General features: G+C 45.3%; 2 protein-coding genes across 2 annotated transcripts in view; both read right to left on the bottom strand.

Moving 5' to 3' along the window:
- Positions 1 to 6,600: 6,600 nt before the first annotated feature.
- On the bottom strand, positions 6,601 to 9,010 carry ACTA1 (actin alpha 1, skeletal muscle). Its single transcript, XM_064158515.1, has 7 exons — positions 8,839 to 9,010; positions 8,615 to 8,755; positions 8,114 to 8,438; positions 7,833 to 7,994; positions 7,422 to 7,613; positions 7,119 to 7,300; positions 6,601 to 7,018 (listed from the first exon to the last, which is right to left on the bottom strand). Exons 2-7 carry the CDS (start codon positions 8,741 to 8,743, stop codon positions 6,875 to 6,877), a joined length of 1,134 nt encoding a protein of 377 aa, XP_064014585.1. The 5' UTR covers positions 8,744 to 8,755; positions 8,839 to 9,010; the 3' UTR covers positions 6,601 to 6,874.
- Positions 9,011 to 12,801: 3,791 nt separating this feature from the next.
- The window catches only part of NUP133 (nucleoporin 133), a 31,902-nt gene continuing 25,327 nt past the window's right edge, over positions 12,802 to 19,376 (bottom strand). Inside the window, exons 23-26 of the mRNA XM_064158514.1 lie at positions 18,094 to 18,174; positions 15,951 to 16,015; positions 14,069 to 14,157; positions 12,802 to 13,119 (exon numbers count right to left, since the gene is read on the bottom strand). Coding sequence (XP_064014584.1) covers positions 12,983 to 13,119; positions 14,069 to 14,157; positions 15,951 to 16,015; positions 18,094 to 18,174 — 372 coding nt within the window. The 3' untranslated portion in view covers positions 12,802 to 12,982. The remainder of the gene's footprint in view (positions 13,120 to 14,068; positions 14,158 to 15,950; positions 16,016 to 18,093; positions 18,175 to 19,376) is intronic.

Genomic DNA, 19,376 nt, shown 5'->3' with positions numbered 1-19,376 from the left:
GGCAGTAAACAGAGCCTCTAGGGTTGACTTGCTTGAGTTCACAGAGGAAAGCCATGATGGGTTTGGTACAGGAAATGAGAAGAGGAAAAGAAAGCCAACCCCCAGTGAAATCTACTCAGGTTCTGCAGTCACACTTACACATCAGCTACTGCAGTGCTGCTGGGATTAGGTGAGAACAACACTACTGCTACTTCAACATGATTTGGATTAGGGAGCTCTGCTAGCTTTCTGTTGGCTTCTCAGGGAGTAAGGTTTTCCAGGACAAAAAGCACTTACAGAGGAAATATCCTGTTCTGAAAAGTCTTTTGAAAAGTGCTTCAATCCCTGGACAATCACTTCAAACCACTCATGGCAAGAAAGTGGACAGTCTCAGCATTGGGACCATGCTTACTTTGCAGCATGGGATGTGCTGCAGAGCGTGCAGAGCTCCCCTCTGTGCCCTTTGGTTGTACTCCACAGGCAGACAGCCCAGCGACAGCATTGTTCATTGCTGGCAAACGGAAACTGGTTTAGACCCTCATTCCTCTGTTATTTTAACCATTCTTTGTGCTTATGGCTGCTAAAGGGAGTTTTATAAAATCTTCCAAAAGCAGATAGAGTTGCCCTGGCAAACCTTGTTGTCCTGTTTTGGGTTGATAGGCTTCAGATCTGATCCAATTGCATGGCCCCCATCCCTCCTTCTGTAGACAGCTATCTCTCTGCAGCCACAGGGAGGTTTGGGAAGGGCAGGACTGTCCTGTCGTTGTCTACTCCCCTGGCAAGGCTGGCAGCACTGTGTGCATTGCACCATACTGGTGACCAACTTAGACAATGCAACACCAACAACCTAAGCTCATCACCGGGTACCGTTAGTGGCAATGTGAGGTGGCTTTGTTTTGTACTCAAACAGGTGATGTCTGTCTCTCAGAGATTAGTAGGTGTGCTGTGAAAGGTCACTATTTCCTGAAAGGACTGCAGCACTGTTTGTGAGAGCACCCTCACCCCTGTCTGCTTGTGCTGGGCACCAAGGCACATCTTCTGGGAAAATGAGAGAGATGCATCCATACAGAGGTCCTCATACACCCTTCGACTTGAGCACCTACTTGCAGCATTACTGCTTTGGTGAAAGAGCACAACTTAACCAGAAGAGCTAGGAGGCATTAGCTCCTTTGCAAATACAACTCAGGTCCTCGTGCCTCTGTCAACCACAGTCAAGGAGTGATGCCTTGTCCCTAGCTTCAGGCTGCTCATCTCCGTACACATGTGAGAGCCCTTTTACAAGGCAGTCCTCCTTCTCTTCCCAGCTGAGATTTCTCAGCTGTAAAGCCTTCTTTTCCCTGGAAGGGAGAGAAGCTGCTGGAAGCCAAGCAGTGAGGGCACAGAGGGGCATGGAGAGCATGTTTGGAGGGTATTAAGGGTGGGAGGGATGTGCCAAGGAAGAAAGCTCCTTCCAGAGTTCTATATATACACAGCTCCCTGAGGTGGGGTTACAGAGGCTCATTCCCAGGCTGCCTGTGGCACTCCCTGAACAAGGGTGGCCAGAGCTGCTGCTGAGCCTTATGCTTTAGTTTTGGAGCACAGGAACGAGCAGCCAAAACAAGACAGATTTCAGCTGTGGTCTCTGCAAGCAGGGGAAGTGCTGGAGGTTTGTGCATTGCTGTTTCCAGTTCTGCACTGGGCACTGCACTTTCCAAGTTGACAGGATGCCCTGGAAGAGAGAAGGAATCCCCCACAGGCAATAACATTTTTCTCCATTGTCTGATGGTCTCTACCACACACAGCACACATCTCCTCCTGGAGTCAGCAATAGAACCATAGAATCACAGAATGGCAGGGGCTGGAAGGGACCTCGAAAGATCATCTGGTCCACCTCCCCTGCTAGAGCAGGATCAAATAGAGCAGATCACACTGGAACACATCCAGGTGGGATTTGAATATCTCCAGAGGAGGAGACTCCACAACTTCCCTGGGCAGCCTGTTCCAGTGCTCTGTCACCCTCACAGTGAAAATATTCCTCCTCAGGTCCACATGGACCCTCCTATGCCTCAGCTTCCACCCATTGCCCCTTGTCCTGTCACTGGGCATCACTGAGAAGAGGCTGGCTCCATCCTCCTGGCACTCACCCCTTACATATTTATAAACATAAATGAGGTCACCCCTTGGTCTTCTCCTCTCCAAGCTAAAAAGCCTCAGCTCCCTCAGGCTCTCCTCATAAGATTCTCAACTTCCTTATTCATTTTTGTGGCTCTGCACTGGACTCTCTCAAGCAGCTCCCCATCCTTCTTGAGCTAAGGGGCCCAGAACTGGACACAATAGTCCAGATCAGGCCTCACCAGGGCAGAGTAGAGGGGAAGGAGAACCTCCCTCGACCTACTAACCACAGCCCTTCTGATACACCCCAGAATGGCATTGGCCCTCCTGGCCACAAGAGCACACTGCTGGCTCATGGCCATCCTTCCATCCACCAGGACTCCCAAGTCCTTTTCCTCTTCACTGCTCTCCCACAGGTCAGTCCCCAACCTATACTGATACATGGGATTGTTCTTTCCCAGGTGCACGACTCCACACTTGCCCCTGTTGAACTTCACTGGATTTCTCCCTGCCCAACTCTGCAGCCTGCCCAAGTCTCTCTGCATGGCAGCACAACTCTCTGGTGTGGCAGCCACTCCACCCAGCTTGGTGTCATCAGCAAACTTGCTGACAGTGCACTCCCTGCCCTCATCCAGGTCATTAATGAATACACTGAATCATACTGGTCCCAGTACTGACCCCTGAGGGACTCCACTAGTTACAGGCTTCCAGCTAGACGCTGTCCCATTGGCCACAACTCTCTGACTTGTTTCCTTTAACCAGCTCCCAGTCCACCTCACTGCTCCATCACCCAGACCACAGCTCCTCAGTTTAGCTGTGAGACAGTGTCAAATGCTTTACTGAAAACCAGGTAAAAGCACATCCACTGCTTTTCTATCATCTCTCCACCTGGTCACATCCTCAGAGAAGATTATCAGGTTGGTCAAACATGACTAGCCCTCTGTAAAACCGTGCTGATTGCTCCCAGTGACCTTCTCGTCCTTGATATGCTGAGGATAAGCCACTCCATTATCTTTCCAGAGGCAGAGGTGAGGCCGATCGGGCTGCAGTTACCTGGGTCCTCCTTCTTACCCTTTTTGAAGACTGGAATGATGTTTGCCCTCCTGCAATCCCCAGGCACCTCTCCTGTCCACCATGGCTGGGCTGGAGTCCTGTATACCGCAAAATTCCTCTCCCTCCGTGGTTTGAAAGGGGGAGGAAAAGGGCGGGAAAAGTCCTGTTCCCCACTCCCTGCCCTGCAGGCGTGAAGGGGGGCAGCAAAGGGCCCTTCCCGCCGAAGTACTCTCAGCTGTCCCTGCTGCACAGCAGTCAGGAGCTGCATTGTTTTGCATGTCCTGAATAAACAAAAGCTAGAGCATTTGCCAGCTGCAACTGCAAATAATTCCACAGGCTTCAAGCTGGACCTTTTTTCATCCCCTCCAAGGCTATTCTGCCCCTGAGGGACTTAAGAAGATCCTCAAAGCTGCCTGCAGTTCAAGGAAAGAGGGAAGGAAGCTTAATGAGCAGTGTTTAATTTGATTAGATTTGCCTGGGGACTAATGAAATAGAAACAGCAAACAAAATTCCAACAAAACAAAAGCATTTGAAGTTTTGAACAACTGTTCTTTGGAGGTATTTGTTTCAATGCTTCACTTTCAGAATTTAAGATGCCAAAGATCAAACCCAGATTGCTGGGTACAAGCAGTACAAGGAAGAAATGTCCTGGGGATACTGGTAGATAGGAGGATAAACATGAGCCAGGAGTGTGCCCAGGTGGCCAAGAGAGCCAATGGCATCCTGGCCTGGATCAGGAACAGTGTGGCCACTAGGACAAGGGAGGTTATTCTTCCCTTCCCCTGTACTCAGCACTGGTCAGACCACACCTTGAGTCCTGTGTCCAGTTCTGGGCTCCTCAATTCAAGAGAGATGTTGCAATACTGGAACGTGTCCACAGGAGGGCGACAAAGCTGGTGAGGGGCCTGGAGCACAGCCCTGTGAGGAGAGGCTGAGGGAGCTGGGGGTGTGCAGCCTGCAGAAGAGGAGGCTCAGGGCAGAGCTCATTGCTGTATACATCTACCTGAAGGGAGGCTGTAGCCAGGTGGGGGTTGGTCTCTTCTGCCAGGCAACCAGCAACAGAACAAGGGGACACAGTCTCAAGTTGTGCCGGGGGAGGTCTAGGCTGGATGTTAGGAGGAAGTTCTTGACAGAGAGTGATTGGCATTGGAACGGGCTGCCCAGGGAGGTGGTGGAGTCACCATCCCTGGAGGTGTTCAAGCAAATCCTGGCTGAGGCATTTAGTGCCATGGTCTAGTTGATTGGACAGGGATGGGTATTAGATTGGACTTGGAGGTCTCTTCCCACCTGGTTGATTCTATGACTCTAAGTAACATTTCCCAGATATCTTCCCAACACTGGGGCTTGTGAGCCAAGGGAAAACTAAACTCATCTGTGTCCAAACAACCCTGTGTCTTCTGCTGCTGAAAATCCCAAACTCATATCAAAGGCTCTCTTCACTCTAAAAAAAAAAGCTTGAATAGATTTAGAATTTTGTTGTATCTCAGTTCATCGATTGAGTAACCAAAACAACAATCCAGTCCTTTCTTCTTTGTTCCAGTGGCATAATTGCAGGGTTTTGGCACTTAACTTCAACAGAATTAAATTTGCACTATCAAAAACACCTGATGCTATGCGTTTGTGAAAGACAAAATGCTGCTGTTACAGACAGCAAACAGCAAGATGCCAGTAGCACATCAGCCTCCCTGAGTGAGGCAGTGCCTGTGCACTGCCCTCTACCCACAGCTGCACTCATGAGTGGTCCTAAACCCAGGTTTGGCACTGCAAAATCTGGGTCTTCATTCAGAGGGGAGCAAGCAGCCCCTGCTCCCACTGACTGTGATCAGGCTGCAGGGTGGGTGGGGTGGCTCAGCATCACTATCCCCAGAAGTCAGCCTCTTCTGTTGTAGGTTTAGGACCCTAGCTTTAATTGCGCAGGCAGAAAACCTAAGGCTGCACTGCTGCCCCAGAGCAAGTGCTGTCTAACCCAGGAGGCTGCTGTTCTAACAACATTTATCTGTGCTCTGTAACAGCCTTCTAAACAAACAACAGAAGCAGGTCTTAAATTGTAACACCACTTAAGCCACAACTGAACCTAAGATCAGGGGTCAAGTGCAGAGGATTTGATGTTAGTTAAGCATCTCCCTGAATCCCAAAACAGAGCTGTCAGGTGCACATCTGGCAAGTGAAAGCTCATGCTCATTTTTTAAGAAGCAACCACATGTCCCTGCTTTCCAGTCCAGTTCCAGTGACTCAGAGATGGGTCTTGGCTCAGGACCTCCTAGAGCTCTACAGGGCTTCCCTTCCCCGAGACATCAGGGAAGGAGCAAGTCAGCTACTCCCACAGACTTTTTATTCAGGGTAGGACTACCAAAATTTGTACTTGGGTATGGGTCTCATTTTAATGCAGATAAAAATAAGCTAAAACAAATGCACCCTTAGCACAGTCACAGCAGCCAAAAACCTTCCTGCATTGGAAGTTCAGCTGAAAATCCCATTTTTTTCCCCAGCACTGCTATCTCCCGCAGCAAAGGGACACCCCAAAACTCAAACAGTGCCTTCCTATAACAGGATCTTATGTTCCAGAAGTCCTCTTCTGTAGGCTGCCTGCTCCTGTGCATGTATTCTTAGACAGGGAGTTGTGCCAGGCCTTGGTAGGTCTTCAGGGTAGCTTCCTGAGAGCTGAGAACCCGGTGGGATAGAGGCAAGGAGAACAAAGGGAAGATCCCAAAGCCCCCATCTGGATAATGAGATAAGCAGGGGCAGTTTCCCCATATCTCACCCTGCTCTGCCTCCTAATTGGCAAAAATTCCAAGCAAAAGCCTGAGTCAGAGGGAAGTTCTTGGAATTCTGCTCCAGGCCCCTGAGGCAACCCTGTGTGAAGGAGTTGGCCATGGAAGGGAGTGGTTTGGGAGGGCAGAGGACAGGATGTTCCCTTTGCACACAGCCCCTCACTGGCAAGGGCAAGCATGTCAGGGAAGGTGAGGAAGTGGCCCTGACTGCCTTCACCTCCCCAGGGACAGCCTGATGGTAGGTGGGTTTCCCATAAGTGGAATGGAAAGCTCTTTATTTACCCTGCCCCCACCACCTTCTACCAGTCCCAGCCTTGCCTCTGTTCATCACGCCTTGGAGCTGCACCAGCGTGCCAGGGCTACATTTTTGGCAGGCTAAGACAAAGAACTCCTTTAAAAGCCAAAGCTCCAGGTATCCCTTTTCCCTGTGGGTCTAGCAGAGAATGTTGCTGAGCAGCAGGCACCCGCCTTGCAGTGGCCCAATGCAACACACAGAGACCTCAGGGCTGCTCTCAGCACCACCAAGCTGTTAACAACCCAAGTAAGTCACACAGAGCCGGATCCTCTGTCTGGGGTCCTGTCCCCACCTCAGTTCTCATCCTGTCTGGGGAGCTCTAACCCCCACCACCCACTGCCCCACTGTTAGATGACACTCTACGTCAGCAAGTAATGGAAGAACCCAAGCAAATGATGACAAACAGCCACATTATGGGTAAGACAGAATGACTGATGATTTAATGCTTCTTGAAGTTTTTTGTTTCCTTCCATGGGGCGTTGCTTTTAAAAACAAACAAACTGAGGTAAAATAAATTAATTTATGTACACTTTACATACATTGTGTCAGGTGGAGCTTTGCAGCAACAGTAACCAGAAATCGTTACAAAACAGAAAGTTACATGGCTGTTGCAGGTCCTTGGCAGCCTGCAACCTAGAAGGTTGTCATCCTGAGCGTGGTTGGCAAAGTGATCATGTAAACATGTTTAGAAGCATTTACGGTGGACAATGGATGGGCCAGCTTCATCGTATTCCTGCTTTGTGATCCACATCTGCTGGAAGGTGGACAGGGAGGCCAGGATAGAGCCACCAATCCAGACAGAGTACTTGCGCTCAGGTGGGGCAATGATCTAGAAAAAGACAGGAGAGATCAGTAAACAAGCAACCACTGCAGGTGGCAGGCAAAAGAAGGCTGCTCCTGCACCTTTGTCCTTCATGTTCCAACCTTACCTTGATCTTCATTGTGCTGGGAGCCAGGGCTGTGATCTCCTTTTGCATGCGGTCAGCAATACCTGGGTACATGGTGGTACCCCCAGACATGACATTGTTGGCATACAGGTCCTTCCTGATGTCAATGTCACACTTCATGATGCTGTTGTAGGTGGTCTCATGGATCCCTGCAGACTCCATACCTGGGAGCAGGGAAGGGGAGGAAAGCAGGCACAAGTTAAATACAAAGCAAGAGCTCTATGGGAGGGCTCAGGAAAGAGGAAAGAGCTGGCAGGGGAGAAGAGTGGGGTGGGGGACACACACCAATGAAGGAAGGCTGGAAGAGGGTTTCTGGGCAGCGGAAACGTTCATTGCCGATGGTGATGACCTGCCCATCAGGCAGCTCGTAGCTCTTTTCGAGGGAGGAGGAAGAGGCAGCAGTGGCCATCTCGTTCTCAAAGTCCAGCGCCACATAGCACAGCTTCTCCTTGATGTCACGGACAATCTCACGTTCAGCTGTCGGGGGGAGCAAAGGCATCAGCGATTGCAAAGGAGGAACAGGGAATGCCTGCATCCTCCAGGGGTCTGTTGTGACTCCAGACCCTCAGCTACATGCAGACTCCCAGCAGAGAAACTCTCACAAGGCTTGCAACAGGGCAAAGAGGTTGCGGTATCTCTGGAGATGCAAGGGTTGGGCCCTGAGGGGAGTATTTTGGGGGCAGGAATAGTGCTTACCTGTGGTGACAAAGGAATAGCCACGCTCAGTCAGGATCTTCATCAGGTAGTCAGTAAGGTCACGGCCAGCCAGATCCAAGCGCATGATGGCATGGGGCAGGGCATACCCTTCATAGATGGGGACATTATGTGTCACACCATCACCAGAGTCCAGCACGATACCTGGAAAAACAAGAAGCAGCCACCTGAGTTGCAGCCCACAAAGTGCCCTGCAGCAGAGTAAAGAACAGTCCTGGGCATCTTGGCTTGGGGAAAAGGGCCAGTAGGACACTTGCACTCACCAGTGGTACGGCCAGAGGCATACAGAGACAGCACAGCCTGGATGGCCACATACATGGCAGGGACGTTGAAGGTCTCAAACATGATTTGGGTCATCTTTTCACGGTTGGCTTTAGGATTAAGAGGAGCCTCAGTGAGCAGGGTGGGGTGCTCCTCAGGGGCAACACGCAGCTCATTGTAGAAGGTGTGGTGCCAGATCTTCTCCATGTCGTCCCAGTTTGTGATGATACCATGTTCAATGGGGTACTTCAGGGTCAGAATACCTCTCTTGCTCTGGGCTTCATCTCCTACATAGGAGTCTTTCTGACCCATACCCACCATGACACCCTGCAGAGAAGGAAAGGAATGGGGGGGATCAGCCATCTCTCCAGAGGCAAGCAGCAGGAGACTCCGCAGCAGACCAAGCATCCTCCCTCCACACACAGGAGTAGGAGGCAGCAGGAACCTGCGACCATCGCTGCGTGAGAGCTTGAGGGGAAGCCTAGAGGGGGACAGCGGCGTACCTGGTGGCGAGGGCGGCCCACGATGGAGGGGAACACAGCCCTGGGGGCGTCATCCCCGGCGAAGCCGGCCTTCACCAGGCCAGAGCCATTGTCGCACACGAGCGCGGTGGTCTCGTCCTCGTCGCACATGGTGTCGGCTGTCTGCGGGGCACAGGGGAGCAGGCTGAGCCTCACGGCCGGCCGGCAGGCAGCCACAAGGAGAGGGCGGCGAGACCGGGACTTACCTGGGCTGGCTGCGGACTCCACGCGTCAGGCCACTGACAGAGAGGCCTCCGCTCCTCGCCGGGTAGCTCGTGGCCCGCCGCCGGCCGCCGACCTTTTATCGCGGCGGGCAGCGCCGGCGGCCGCCCCCAGGAATGCGGCCCCGGCCGTCGCCATATTTGGGCGTCGGGCCCGGCGTGGCCCCGGCCCGGCGCTGCCCAAAGAAGGCGCTCCTGGCCGCGGCCCAGGTGAGCCAGGCCCGGCCGTATAAGGAGCGTCTGCCGAGCCCCCCCACCACCCGCGGCCGGGGCCGAAATAATCCCCCAGCTTCGCCGGGCCCGTTAAGGGCAAAGCAGGTGGGGGCCGCCGCGGCGGACCCGCGGTGGTGACCGAAGCGGGCTCGGGCCCGCCGTGGCGTGAGGGTGGAGCGCGCCGCGGCCCTACCGGGGGCTCGGCGCTCCGGGGAGGCAGAGGAACTCGTCTGTGCGGCCGCGGCGTGCCGCAGCTCGCCGCAGCTCCACGGCCGGGGGCTGTAAGGGGCGACACGAATCTTGCTGTAGGTACAGGTGAGCGCCCGTGGGCAGGAGTGAGCTGCGAGAGCAGGTGAAGTGACAAGGCAGAGCTGTGGTTTGCACGCCAAGCCAGGGGTGGTGACGGGCCCTGTGACAGCCTCAGCTTTACACACAGTTAGCCACACGTCTTTACCTTTGCCATTACTTAAAAATGGCAAATCAGTGCAGCCGATAACACCTGCTAAACAAATGCCCAGAGAGAAATCTGGTGAAGCATTGAGGACGGTGACCATCTGATCCCAGAAGTGTGATGTAGCTGTGAATGCTGCTGCCATTACTGAGTACCCATTGCTGACCAGTGAGCTCAGCAGGGCAACAGGGCATCCTCCAGCTATCACTGAGGGCTCATCCTTTCCAAAAGGACTGGAGACTCACTGACAAGTCACCTCTGATGAGCTGAAGGTACTGTGCAAGTGAAGAGGAACAGTTCATCTCCATCAGCTGTGGCTATTGAGCACAGATTCCACACAGGAGGCTTGGAACATTTTATATAGAAATATGGTTACTGATGGAAGAGAGTATAGCCAGCAGACTTGGAGTCAAGGCCTGGAAGCATTCAAGACTACCTCTGAAGTCATAGAGCCTTTAAAAAAATGAGCAGAAGGATTTCAATAGAGGAGGAAGAAATAGTAAGCCAGAAGCACCCATGTTATGAGGAGTCTCCTGCAACTGAAGGCATTTCTGTAGTTGATTTTGTCATCAGAGAAGCAGGCAACTTTTCTCCTCTGGCTTGTGTGGCCTCTAGTCTGGCAGCCCTCTATTTCATGATGCTGTAGATTTTAAATTCCTGTCAAGTTATTTCATTAAAGTACACTAGGGATAAAACATGCTCTTCTCTCATCCTCTTCTTAGTATTCTTCAGTTCTGTCATCGACGACTGCCTGTACAAAAATTGGAAGCCTGAAAGCACTTAAAGGCATTGCAGCCGTCAAATCTGTTTACAGAACTGTTTACACAACTCTGTTGTGGTTTCCAAAATACAGTCAGTTGTGTTGAATCAGAAGTCAAGTGACAAAAAGCCTAATATAACACTGATGAAAGAAACACTGTTAAACCTTCAATGGAACCCAATGCAAACATGCTCTATCCCTTCTTTTAATAGTCTAGTTCCAGTCTAGTTTACAGCAGAATGCCTGATGGCAATGTTAAATTCTGCATAAAAGATCTGCAGGTAGATCTGGCATTTAACTGGACTCACTAAATTAATGTGGTTTTGGTCCCAAGGCAGAAAATGTTTCCAGTTAAGTTTTCACAGCAGAGCTGGGTGCAAAGATTACTATCCAGGAGGGATAGCTTCTGAAATTGATCACAAATGACAACTGATAAACCTTTCTGCTATTGTGGTAACATAGGACAAAAGTGTGGGTCTCCTGTACCATGTGTATTTGTCATTAAGAAAACCATTTAAGAAACAACATGTACTACCTTATTCAGAAGGAGCTATCCATACTCCAAACTTGAACCTCTTGGTCCCAAGTTTGTTTGTTTTTGTTACATTGGAGACAACCTAGAGCTCTGGCATGACTTTTGATATGCAGTGGTAAATGAAGGCATCCTCCCCATAGGGTAATCTGAGACAGCAGTTGTGCACCAGAACAACTTATTACATAACAGAACAGAAGAGGGAGAGAAGGAATAGCCTCTTCAAACTTCCCACCAGAACAGCAAACCAGCTCAGCGCTCCTAGTACATTAAATTTCACTTTAGACATGGAAGTTATTTTAATGAGGTTTTGTTTAAGTAAACTCATTGCCTGTAGCCTTCTGTTTTGGCAAAAGTCAGATGGAAAGCTGAAGTACAAATGCCAAATGCCTCCCGACCCAGCAATAGTATAAAACATTAACAGCAAAGCCTACACTGCTGGTCGCTTCCAGAGAACCTGGAGAATACTTTGACACCAACCAGAATAAACTCGTCCCAGCAGAGAAGTCAGGCACTTTCAGACAAATGAATAGCCTGCTTCTGAAGCAAGCTTTCTGGGGCTCTCCCTGACATTCCTGACAGAACACAGGTGGCCTGTAATCTAGGAAGGGATGAGATATCCCTGAAGGGTTCTGTTGTAGACAATCAATGAAGATTCCTCTTCAAGCAAAATTTAAATCTAGTAAAAGCAGAGCATACTCTGGCAGGAGGTGGTCAACATTTATTAAGATTATTCCCCTTCTTCCAAGGCTTTAAACAACCCCCTCCTTTGAAGCCACAGCTAGGACTTACACCCGCTCTTCTTTCTCTCAGCCATGCAAGGCTACAGGAGAGCAAGGTTCGCTTCTTAGAACAATCTTAGAAGATGACTGCTAGTGCATTTCTTTCCCATATTAGTTAGAACCTCTCTAGATAATTCTATTCTTCCAAACATGTTCAGACTCTCAACCCAGCTTACTGTATTAGTACAGGGAGGAGGGGAAGCCACGGAACAGGAGCTGTGCTTTTAAAACTAGAAACTGGATTCTCTTCAACCGATTTAACTTCTGACCTTCTCAGCTGTTGGATCAAGTTATTGTAGCCGGCACGGAGCCAGACAAGTAAAACATAAGGGCATGCAAGTTGCTCTGCATTCAGTCCCTGGCTGTTGAGCTACTTGCAAAACAAAGGTACATGTCAGATTGACGGAACTTTCATAGAGCGGTTAAAATCTACTGCCAGTCAGAATAATTAAAAATGGAAACTTAAATAGATTTTTTTTATTGCCAGGCTGTTGGGGGGGAGGGGGAAGTGGCTGGGAGTGGGAGGTAGTTGGGACAGACGGACAGGCAAAATTAGTAGCATCAAGCAGCAGAACAAGTCCCTGAGCAAGGAAGATCATGGGGGACTCCCCTGACTGCTTTCTAGGTTCAAGCAGTTGCTGTGAATGGCTGTACATTGAGCTGTTAATCTCATTTTCACAGGTTCTAAAAATCTGGAGATATCCTAATTGAAAGTAAAAGAGGTAAAATATTTAAATGTTTTGCAAAAGTCATGCCCAACATTAGAATTACATAAACTGAAAGGAGGGTATATTTACTGGACCAGAGGACTTTGAATGAGAACTGCAATTTTTGCTGTCATGGACAAGCAGAGCAACCAGTGACAAACCAGTTATCCCTTTTGTGCCAGTAATCTTTAATACAAATGAAAATGACCTAGTTTCTAGAGCAAGAAGTTGCACAAATAGAGTACAGTTGTTTTATAGAATAAGCATTTAAGTACACTCCGCAGTCACCCAGTCAAGCAGTGGTGTTTTCAGTATGTTCCCTGCATTGAAACCACAGCCCCAGTGAAGGGAAAGCAAAAAGTGTCCAACTTCTGCAGCAGGTCCTGTGTTTCACCCTGTGTGAAATAGCTCTGAGTCTCAGGCAAGATTCATACTCATGAAGGTATAAAATGAAACAGCAAGTTTATGAAAGGGACAGAAAATGATTTTTTTTTTTGGGGGGGGGGGGGGGGCTGTAAACACACCTTTGCCTCCCCTGCCTAAAGTGTCAATGTCTATAAATTGAAGCCCAAGTATATTCCACATATACAATTTATTACAAACTTTCAGCAAAAGAAGTTGAAAAAGAAAAATCCAACAAACAAGTATACATGAACTTAACAATTCTTTAAAAAGTAGTGAGAATTATGCTTGTCCTTGAACATAGAGTTCATAGTTTGCTTTTAACACAAATTCAAAGTATTTGTTAGATTTCAAGTAGCCAAGTTCATCTGCTTGCAGGAAGTCCTTCACCTCCGGTAAATATTCACTTAATTGAACTCCTGCAACAAAACTTTTGATTACAACACTGATAAAAGTACTTTGCATTAGGAGTTAAGATCATTTTTAAGTAAACACCTGTGCTTGCCTCAGAGTTAAATTACTTGGGTTTGGAATTCTAGTATAGATGTCAAGAAATACAATAAAGCTTAAGCAGCCTGTAAAACTGAGTTGGGGGGAAGGCAATAAAAAGGTATCTCCTACTCAAAAAAAAAAACCTTCACAGTGAATTTATGATTAAACTTAAAATTCCTAAACCTAAAAATCCAAGTCTTCACATAACATGTCACCAAGATAAAGAAAATATCAGTCAATACAGTGAATACTTTTATCATCAGTTGCAACATTTCAGTGTGGAGGGTGAGAATCTTGCAAAATGAAAGACACTTGGCAGAACTGAACACACTAAACAAGTTCTTTGGAGTAGTTTTAAATTTGTGTGGGTTTGATATGAAGGTTTCTCTGTTCTGGAAAAAGTTCACATGCAGTAATATTTGGAATGGACCTTGACTCTAAATTGCACCATCTTCTCAGCTGTAACTCTGAAATCATAACGTCCTTTGTTTAGGTTCCCCCCACCCCACTCTCAGGGAGGAAAAACGAAAGTACATTTAAGGTAGATACTAATCCCTTATCTTACAGAAGATGTGTATTAGACTCCAGAAGACACACTCTACTGTACAGTAAGGAACTGCTAAAAATCTGATTGCTGCTCTACTGAACAAGTAATTTGAGGGTACTTAGATTATCACTCAGAAATCTGCTCACCTCTTATCCCCTCAACGTTCTAAAGAGAATTAGATCTGTATAATTGTAATTATCTATAGTGGAATGGATATGGAAGCTCTTATGATTCTGAGAAATTATTAATGCAACTTCTTACATATTAGTGCCCATCTTAAGCAGCTTTTGGTACAAAACTGATTTCAATTATACTTAAACATATATTACCTTCTTTCAGTAGCTTCTGTAATATTTTCACAAATATACTATCTTTAGATGCTTCAATTGGATCACCTTTACCATCTAAACCAGACCATCTGCAAGTTAAAGAGGAATTTGTAAGAGAATTGCATAGATCAAATTAAAACAAACAAGAAAAAAAATGCAGGAGAAAGACAATCAATACATGTTCACATAACTGTTATGTGCATGGCTACAGCTCAAAATAAGAGCTTCTTTCTATCTTGTGTAATTCTTTATTCCAAGAGTAAAGCAGCAATAAAACTGCACTATAACATACTCTCGTTTGGAGGACAATAGAAGGATTTTCCATCTACTAAACTATAAAAGAAAAGAGTGTTTCTTTGGTGAAATAAAAAACATCCATCAAGATAAGATATTTGCATATTTTACAGTAGAGATGAAAGTATAGCCTTATTTTTGGTAGATTAAAATGAGCAGCAATTTGCCAAGGTATTTGAAAGAAAAAAAAAACCACTGTAAGAATTCTATCACCAAACAAACACAAACAGCAACAAAAAGACAGCCTCCCTTACAAAAAAAAACAAACCAAACCAACAACAAAAAACTTGCCAGCCAAACAACAACCCCAGAACACCAAAAAAGAAAATATCAAAACACCCAGACAAAGAATGAGGAATAAAACAAATGGTAAAAATCCAAGTTGCAGGCCTGCAAGAGCTTGACATAGAAAAAAGCTGCTTAGATGTGAAGGTGAAGACTTGTGAATTCAAATCTTATCTGTGATAAAATCCTACACAGGGATTCTCTAAGGGAAAGGTTATATTATATTTTTTAAAATCTTTGCAGAGCTTTATACATAGCACTTTTAGTCAACACAAAAGTGGCTCTTTTAGGAAATATTTACTTATAGTCAAGAATGCAACCCATCATATTAGGTTTCGAAGAGCTGGAATTAGTTCTATAACACACCACTGTTTTGTCTACTGCTGAGCAGTGCTCGCGCAGCACCAAGGCTGTACTTTCCCAGCATCACTCCCAACCTCAACAGCAGGCTGAGGGATACATAAGATCTTGGCATGGAACTCAGCTGGGCCTGCTGACCCAAACTGGCCAAAGGAGTGTTCCATGCCATGTGATGTCAGCTCAGATATAAAAGCTAAGTGAAAGCAGGAAGTGTTTGGGACATTCATTGAGGGTGTCTGTCATCCAGAACAACTGCTACATGTATTGAAGCCCTGCTTCCTGGGGAGTGACTGAACACCATCTGCTGATGGGAAAGAGAGAATAATATTTTACTTGCTCTTGCTTCCATGCTTTTGCCTTGTGTCCTATTAAATTTCTTCTATCTTGACTCCTGGGCCTTTGTTGTATTTTTCCTCTACTCTGTCCATCTAAGAAGGGGAGTGACAGAGTGGCTTTCGTGGCCATCTGGCCCCCATCCAGAGCCAAACCACCACATAGCTTTAAGTCAGAAAGGTCATGAACTTGTCAGTGACCAAAAAGTAAGTAATGTTTGCAGGAATGACCTCTTCACATTGCTATTAAAAAGCTTTTATCTTGAGATTTTTCTAAGGAAAAGAAGTTTTGGCATTGGTTATTTCTTTTACCTTAGCAAAGGGTTCAAGAATGAAAGCTGCAGTTACATTTCTGTGCCAGAAATGCTAAGAATGGAGAGTAGGTTGCCAGCGAGCTAAGTCAAAAAGTACTACAGATTATTTTACTTTTTGAAGGTGTCCATTCTGCAACTAAAAAGGCATGATCAGATCACATGCTTCACATACATTACTGACCACAATACTATGAAATTCAGGCTTTTTGATGAGCTAGAGAGTAGTATACCAACATGTCATTCTGGAAAAGCTATGTCACAAATATTCCTAGTAATTTATGTTTATATTGGACTTACCCATCTCTTTGTAGAGCCTTACAGAGAATTTTAAGTTTAAGCCCATTTATATCCACTTCCTCTTCCTTCAATTCATATAGGAGAAAAGACAGCCAAGTTAGATTTTTCCAAAATTTTCTTAAAGACATTATCACTCTTTCACACATTACACTGATGAACTAGATTCAGTTACTGAACACTGATTTTAAACACCTGCTATTTATTAGGCAACCTGGTCAGACCTGAAAATGTCTCAGACTTTCTATATTATCACACACCTGCTGAAGTTTGAAAGCAGGCATATTTTAAAGCACACCAACAAATTCTGCTTTGTAAATTGCATTCTAGACAAATTCTGTTGTAAAACATGCTCAATGGTGGCTGAAAGCAAGGCTCTTTTTCAGCATGACTGAGCTAACCAATTCGCATTAATGTCCATATTAGGATATCTGCTTTAGGAATATATTAGTAAAAGTCTACAAAGATGCTATTTGTCTTGAAAAGGGCTGTCCCTTCACTGCACAAAAACTTTGAGATAATTGGTATTGCTGGGATGAAGGTTGGACTGGATGATCCTGGTGGTCCTTTTCAACCACAGCGATTCATAGTGATTAGATGTTGTGCTGAAGGATTTGGTTTAGTCAAGGAGTTGTCAGTGTGAAACTAATGATTTGACTCGATCTTTAAGGTCTTTTCCAATCTAAGAAATCCTGTGATTCTGTATTAAAGCTCCTTTTAAAATACCAGGAGAAAAAAAAAATGTTTGTTTTGTTGCTTGGGTTTTTTCCCATCTGTCAGTGTCCCAAAGCATCACACCTACTTTAAATTCCCTTCCTAAGAGATAACAAAAACCACAAACACTTGAACTTACAGATTTGGAAGAGGATGAGGCTCGACTTTTTGCTACACTTTTGCAAGAGAAAAGCAGGGAAAACTAGGGAATAGCTAGTTTCTAGATTCCAATGGAAACCACCTCTGATTTGTGCTGAATATCTACACTTAAGCTGTTAGTGACTCAAATATCTGAGCAAAACCATAATTTTGAAATCTCATGGGTGCAGAGTGTTGGGTTTTTTTTACACCTAAACTAAGTTGTCAGTGTTTATGAGTTATTTTCACAGAATTCCAGAAGGAAGCTGATTTATAAGAGAAACAAGTGAATTCATGCAAGTTTTTTTTTTGACTGCAAAGCCTTACTATTCAGACTATGTTGTAAAAATGAGAGGGGAAGTTAAAAAAAAAGCTTTGTTAAAAACTAAAATGAACTAAAAGTTACTACTGTAAACAGTAATACTTTTTCCTCAGTATACAAAATAGAATATAGTACTAAACACAGGACAAGCATTTGTGCATAGAACATGAATCTTAGCTAACAACAGTAGTGAAATGTTATTCAAAACTTGAAATGTGATTAAAAAGAATTACATTTAAGACAATTTAAGACAATTTAATTGTCTTAAAAACAATTCAAAGCATTAAGATACTTGTAATTATCAAACTGAAGTTACCAAAGACCATAAAAAAATGGCACAGTGATATTTACAAAGTACTACTACAGAGAAGATTTCAACTTGGAGTCTACCTAGACTAACAGGAATTGGGATAGTCAGAGAGGACCTCTCATTTTCAATTAGTAAGGAACACTTCTGCTAAATTAATGCAACTTCAGCATTTTAGCAAAGGTTTCTGTTAGTTCAGGTCTGATATTCCTCAGAAGTTGATTTATTCATGTTTAGTAGAAAAGGATGCCTGATAAGATGGTAGATCATACAAGAAGATGCAGTGAGAAAGCCACTCTGTGGCTCAGTGCTATTTACATGTTAAAAAGTTGGTGAATATCCCACATTACTTCATGGCAACCAGAGAAATTGTCAATAGGAAAGAACAAGGACTAAACTACTAAAGAAAGCCTGTAGGGAAGCAAGGCTCTAAAAAAAGAAACTACAGACTATAAATGGGAAGTGAAGATGAGGAGTGTCATTTTTCTTAAATAATTTAAGCCACATTTGCCATTAAGTCTCCAGTGACTAAAAAAACAATCTGAAAAACACACATCAGGGGTCACACTAAGCTAATACGTTAACTAACTACAGATGCACCATTCTAGCTCAAATAATAATACATAGAGGTGTCTAGACTAGAAATTCTTCAAACATTTTCCTACCTCATCAATATATTCCAGCAGGTCAAGTGCTTTCTTGAAGTCATACTCATTGGCCCTTCTGTTCTCATCGCATATGTACATCTAGGATATGAGAGATTAACACAGAGCATTATTTTTAGCCTACAAACTAATGTAACTGATACCATGGACAACTCACTGTGGGAAGACCACCATGTATTTTCCACTTACATGACTTTCTCATGAAAACATGTCTTGATTCAACTGCAAGTGTTTTTATAGTAAGGAATATACTTAAGGTTTTAGAGTAGCATTCCACCTACATGACAATGGTCTGTGGACAGAAGAGATTGGATATAAGGTTGCTAGGTTTCAAATTTAAATGCCATTTAAGGCTGTAACATTCCTGGACTATTGTAGCCAGAGCTCAGCTCCACAAATAAGCTCTCAGAATTATTTCTGTAATTAAGCTCAAAGCAGTCCTTAAACACATGGACTGCCTTTCACCATTTAAAAACAGAAGTTTGCTATCAGTATTTCATCTCACTCTCCCTCAATAAAATTTGAAATTAGTACTTCAAAGGAAATTTAACATTAACACTCTTTTTATTTAGTTTCCCAGTTTCGTTTTCACATAGCAAGTAGCAACTATGAACACTGGTTTGACAATAGAGAGAATTCAGAAGGAAAACTGTCATGGTGCCAGCATTTGTGAAGTCATGACTGACACCTCCTATTCCTCTCTAATCCCATAGATAGCCTCACAAAGACACAGGTCATGACTTCAGAATCTGCTATTAGTGCTGTTCTAAGAAAATGAGAAGAAAGTAAAGGAGCACTCTATCAGCTTTTGATTTCCCACAAGACTACAGAAAAGTATGAAGCTGTTAAAAGTGACACCCAGACACAACCTGATTTTGTTGTATAATGTATCATTGTATTCACCAAGCATTTTTTGTATGTGTCACTGGAGGGGAATAAAGTGCTGCCAACAAGGCAGAAACAGTAGGGCTACTGCATCCTGGCTATACCACCAGAAAGGTGTGTGGAATAAGGCTCGGCACTGTTAGTGATCCCAGCACCGGAGCAGTTCATGGTTTTGTTTTGCTATGGGTTGAGTTTTCGCTGCTTTTTGAAATGGAAACAAAACCAAAGAAACAAAACAGAAAGACTTCAGATGCCTCTTTCCAACAGGTAACCAAAAAACCTCTGCCTACTTTTAGTCCTTTCTTTTTCTGGATTGCAGCATCTTTCTCCACTAAGGTGGAATTCTTTGTTTCTTCTGACTTCCAAGGTTTGCCCTACTGAGAATATAAATTAAGGTA

The sequence above is a fragment of the Pogoniulus pusillus genome, chromosome 18, assembly GCF_015220805.1.
Source record: "Pogoniulus pusillus isolate bPogPus1 chromosome 18, bPogPus1.pri, whole genome shotgun sequence".
NCBI classification, from domain to species: domain Eukaryota; kingdom Metazoa; phylum Chordata; class Aves; order Piciformes; family Lybiidae; genus Pogoniulus; species Pogoniulus pusillus.
This window is presented reverse-complemented; position numbering and strand designations above follow the sequence as displayed.

Coding starts and splice junctions, on each gene's coding strand:
- ACTA1 (XM_064158515.1), bottom strand. CDS start 8,743: ATGTGCGACGAGGACGAGACCACCGCGCTCGTGTGCGACAATGGCTCT. Junction 7,614..7,832: donor CTATTCCTTTGTCACCACAG/GTAAGCACTATT, acceptor TCCCCCCGACAG/CTGAACGTGAGATTGTCCGT. Junction 7,301..7,421: donor CTTCCAGCCTTCCTTCATTG/GTGTGTGTCCCC, acceptor CCCTGCTCCCAG/GTATGGAGTCTGCAGGGATC.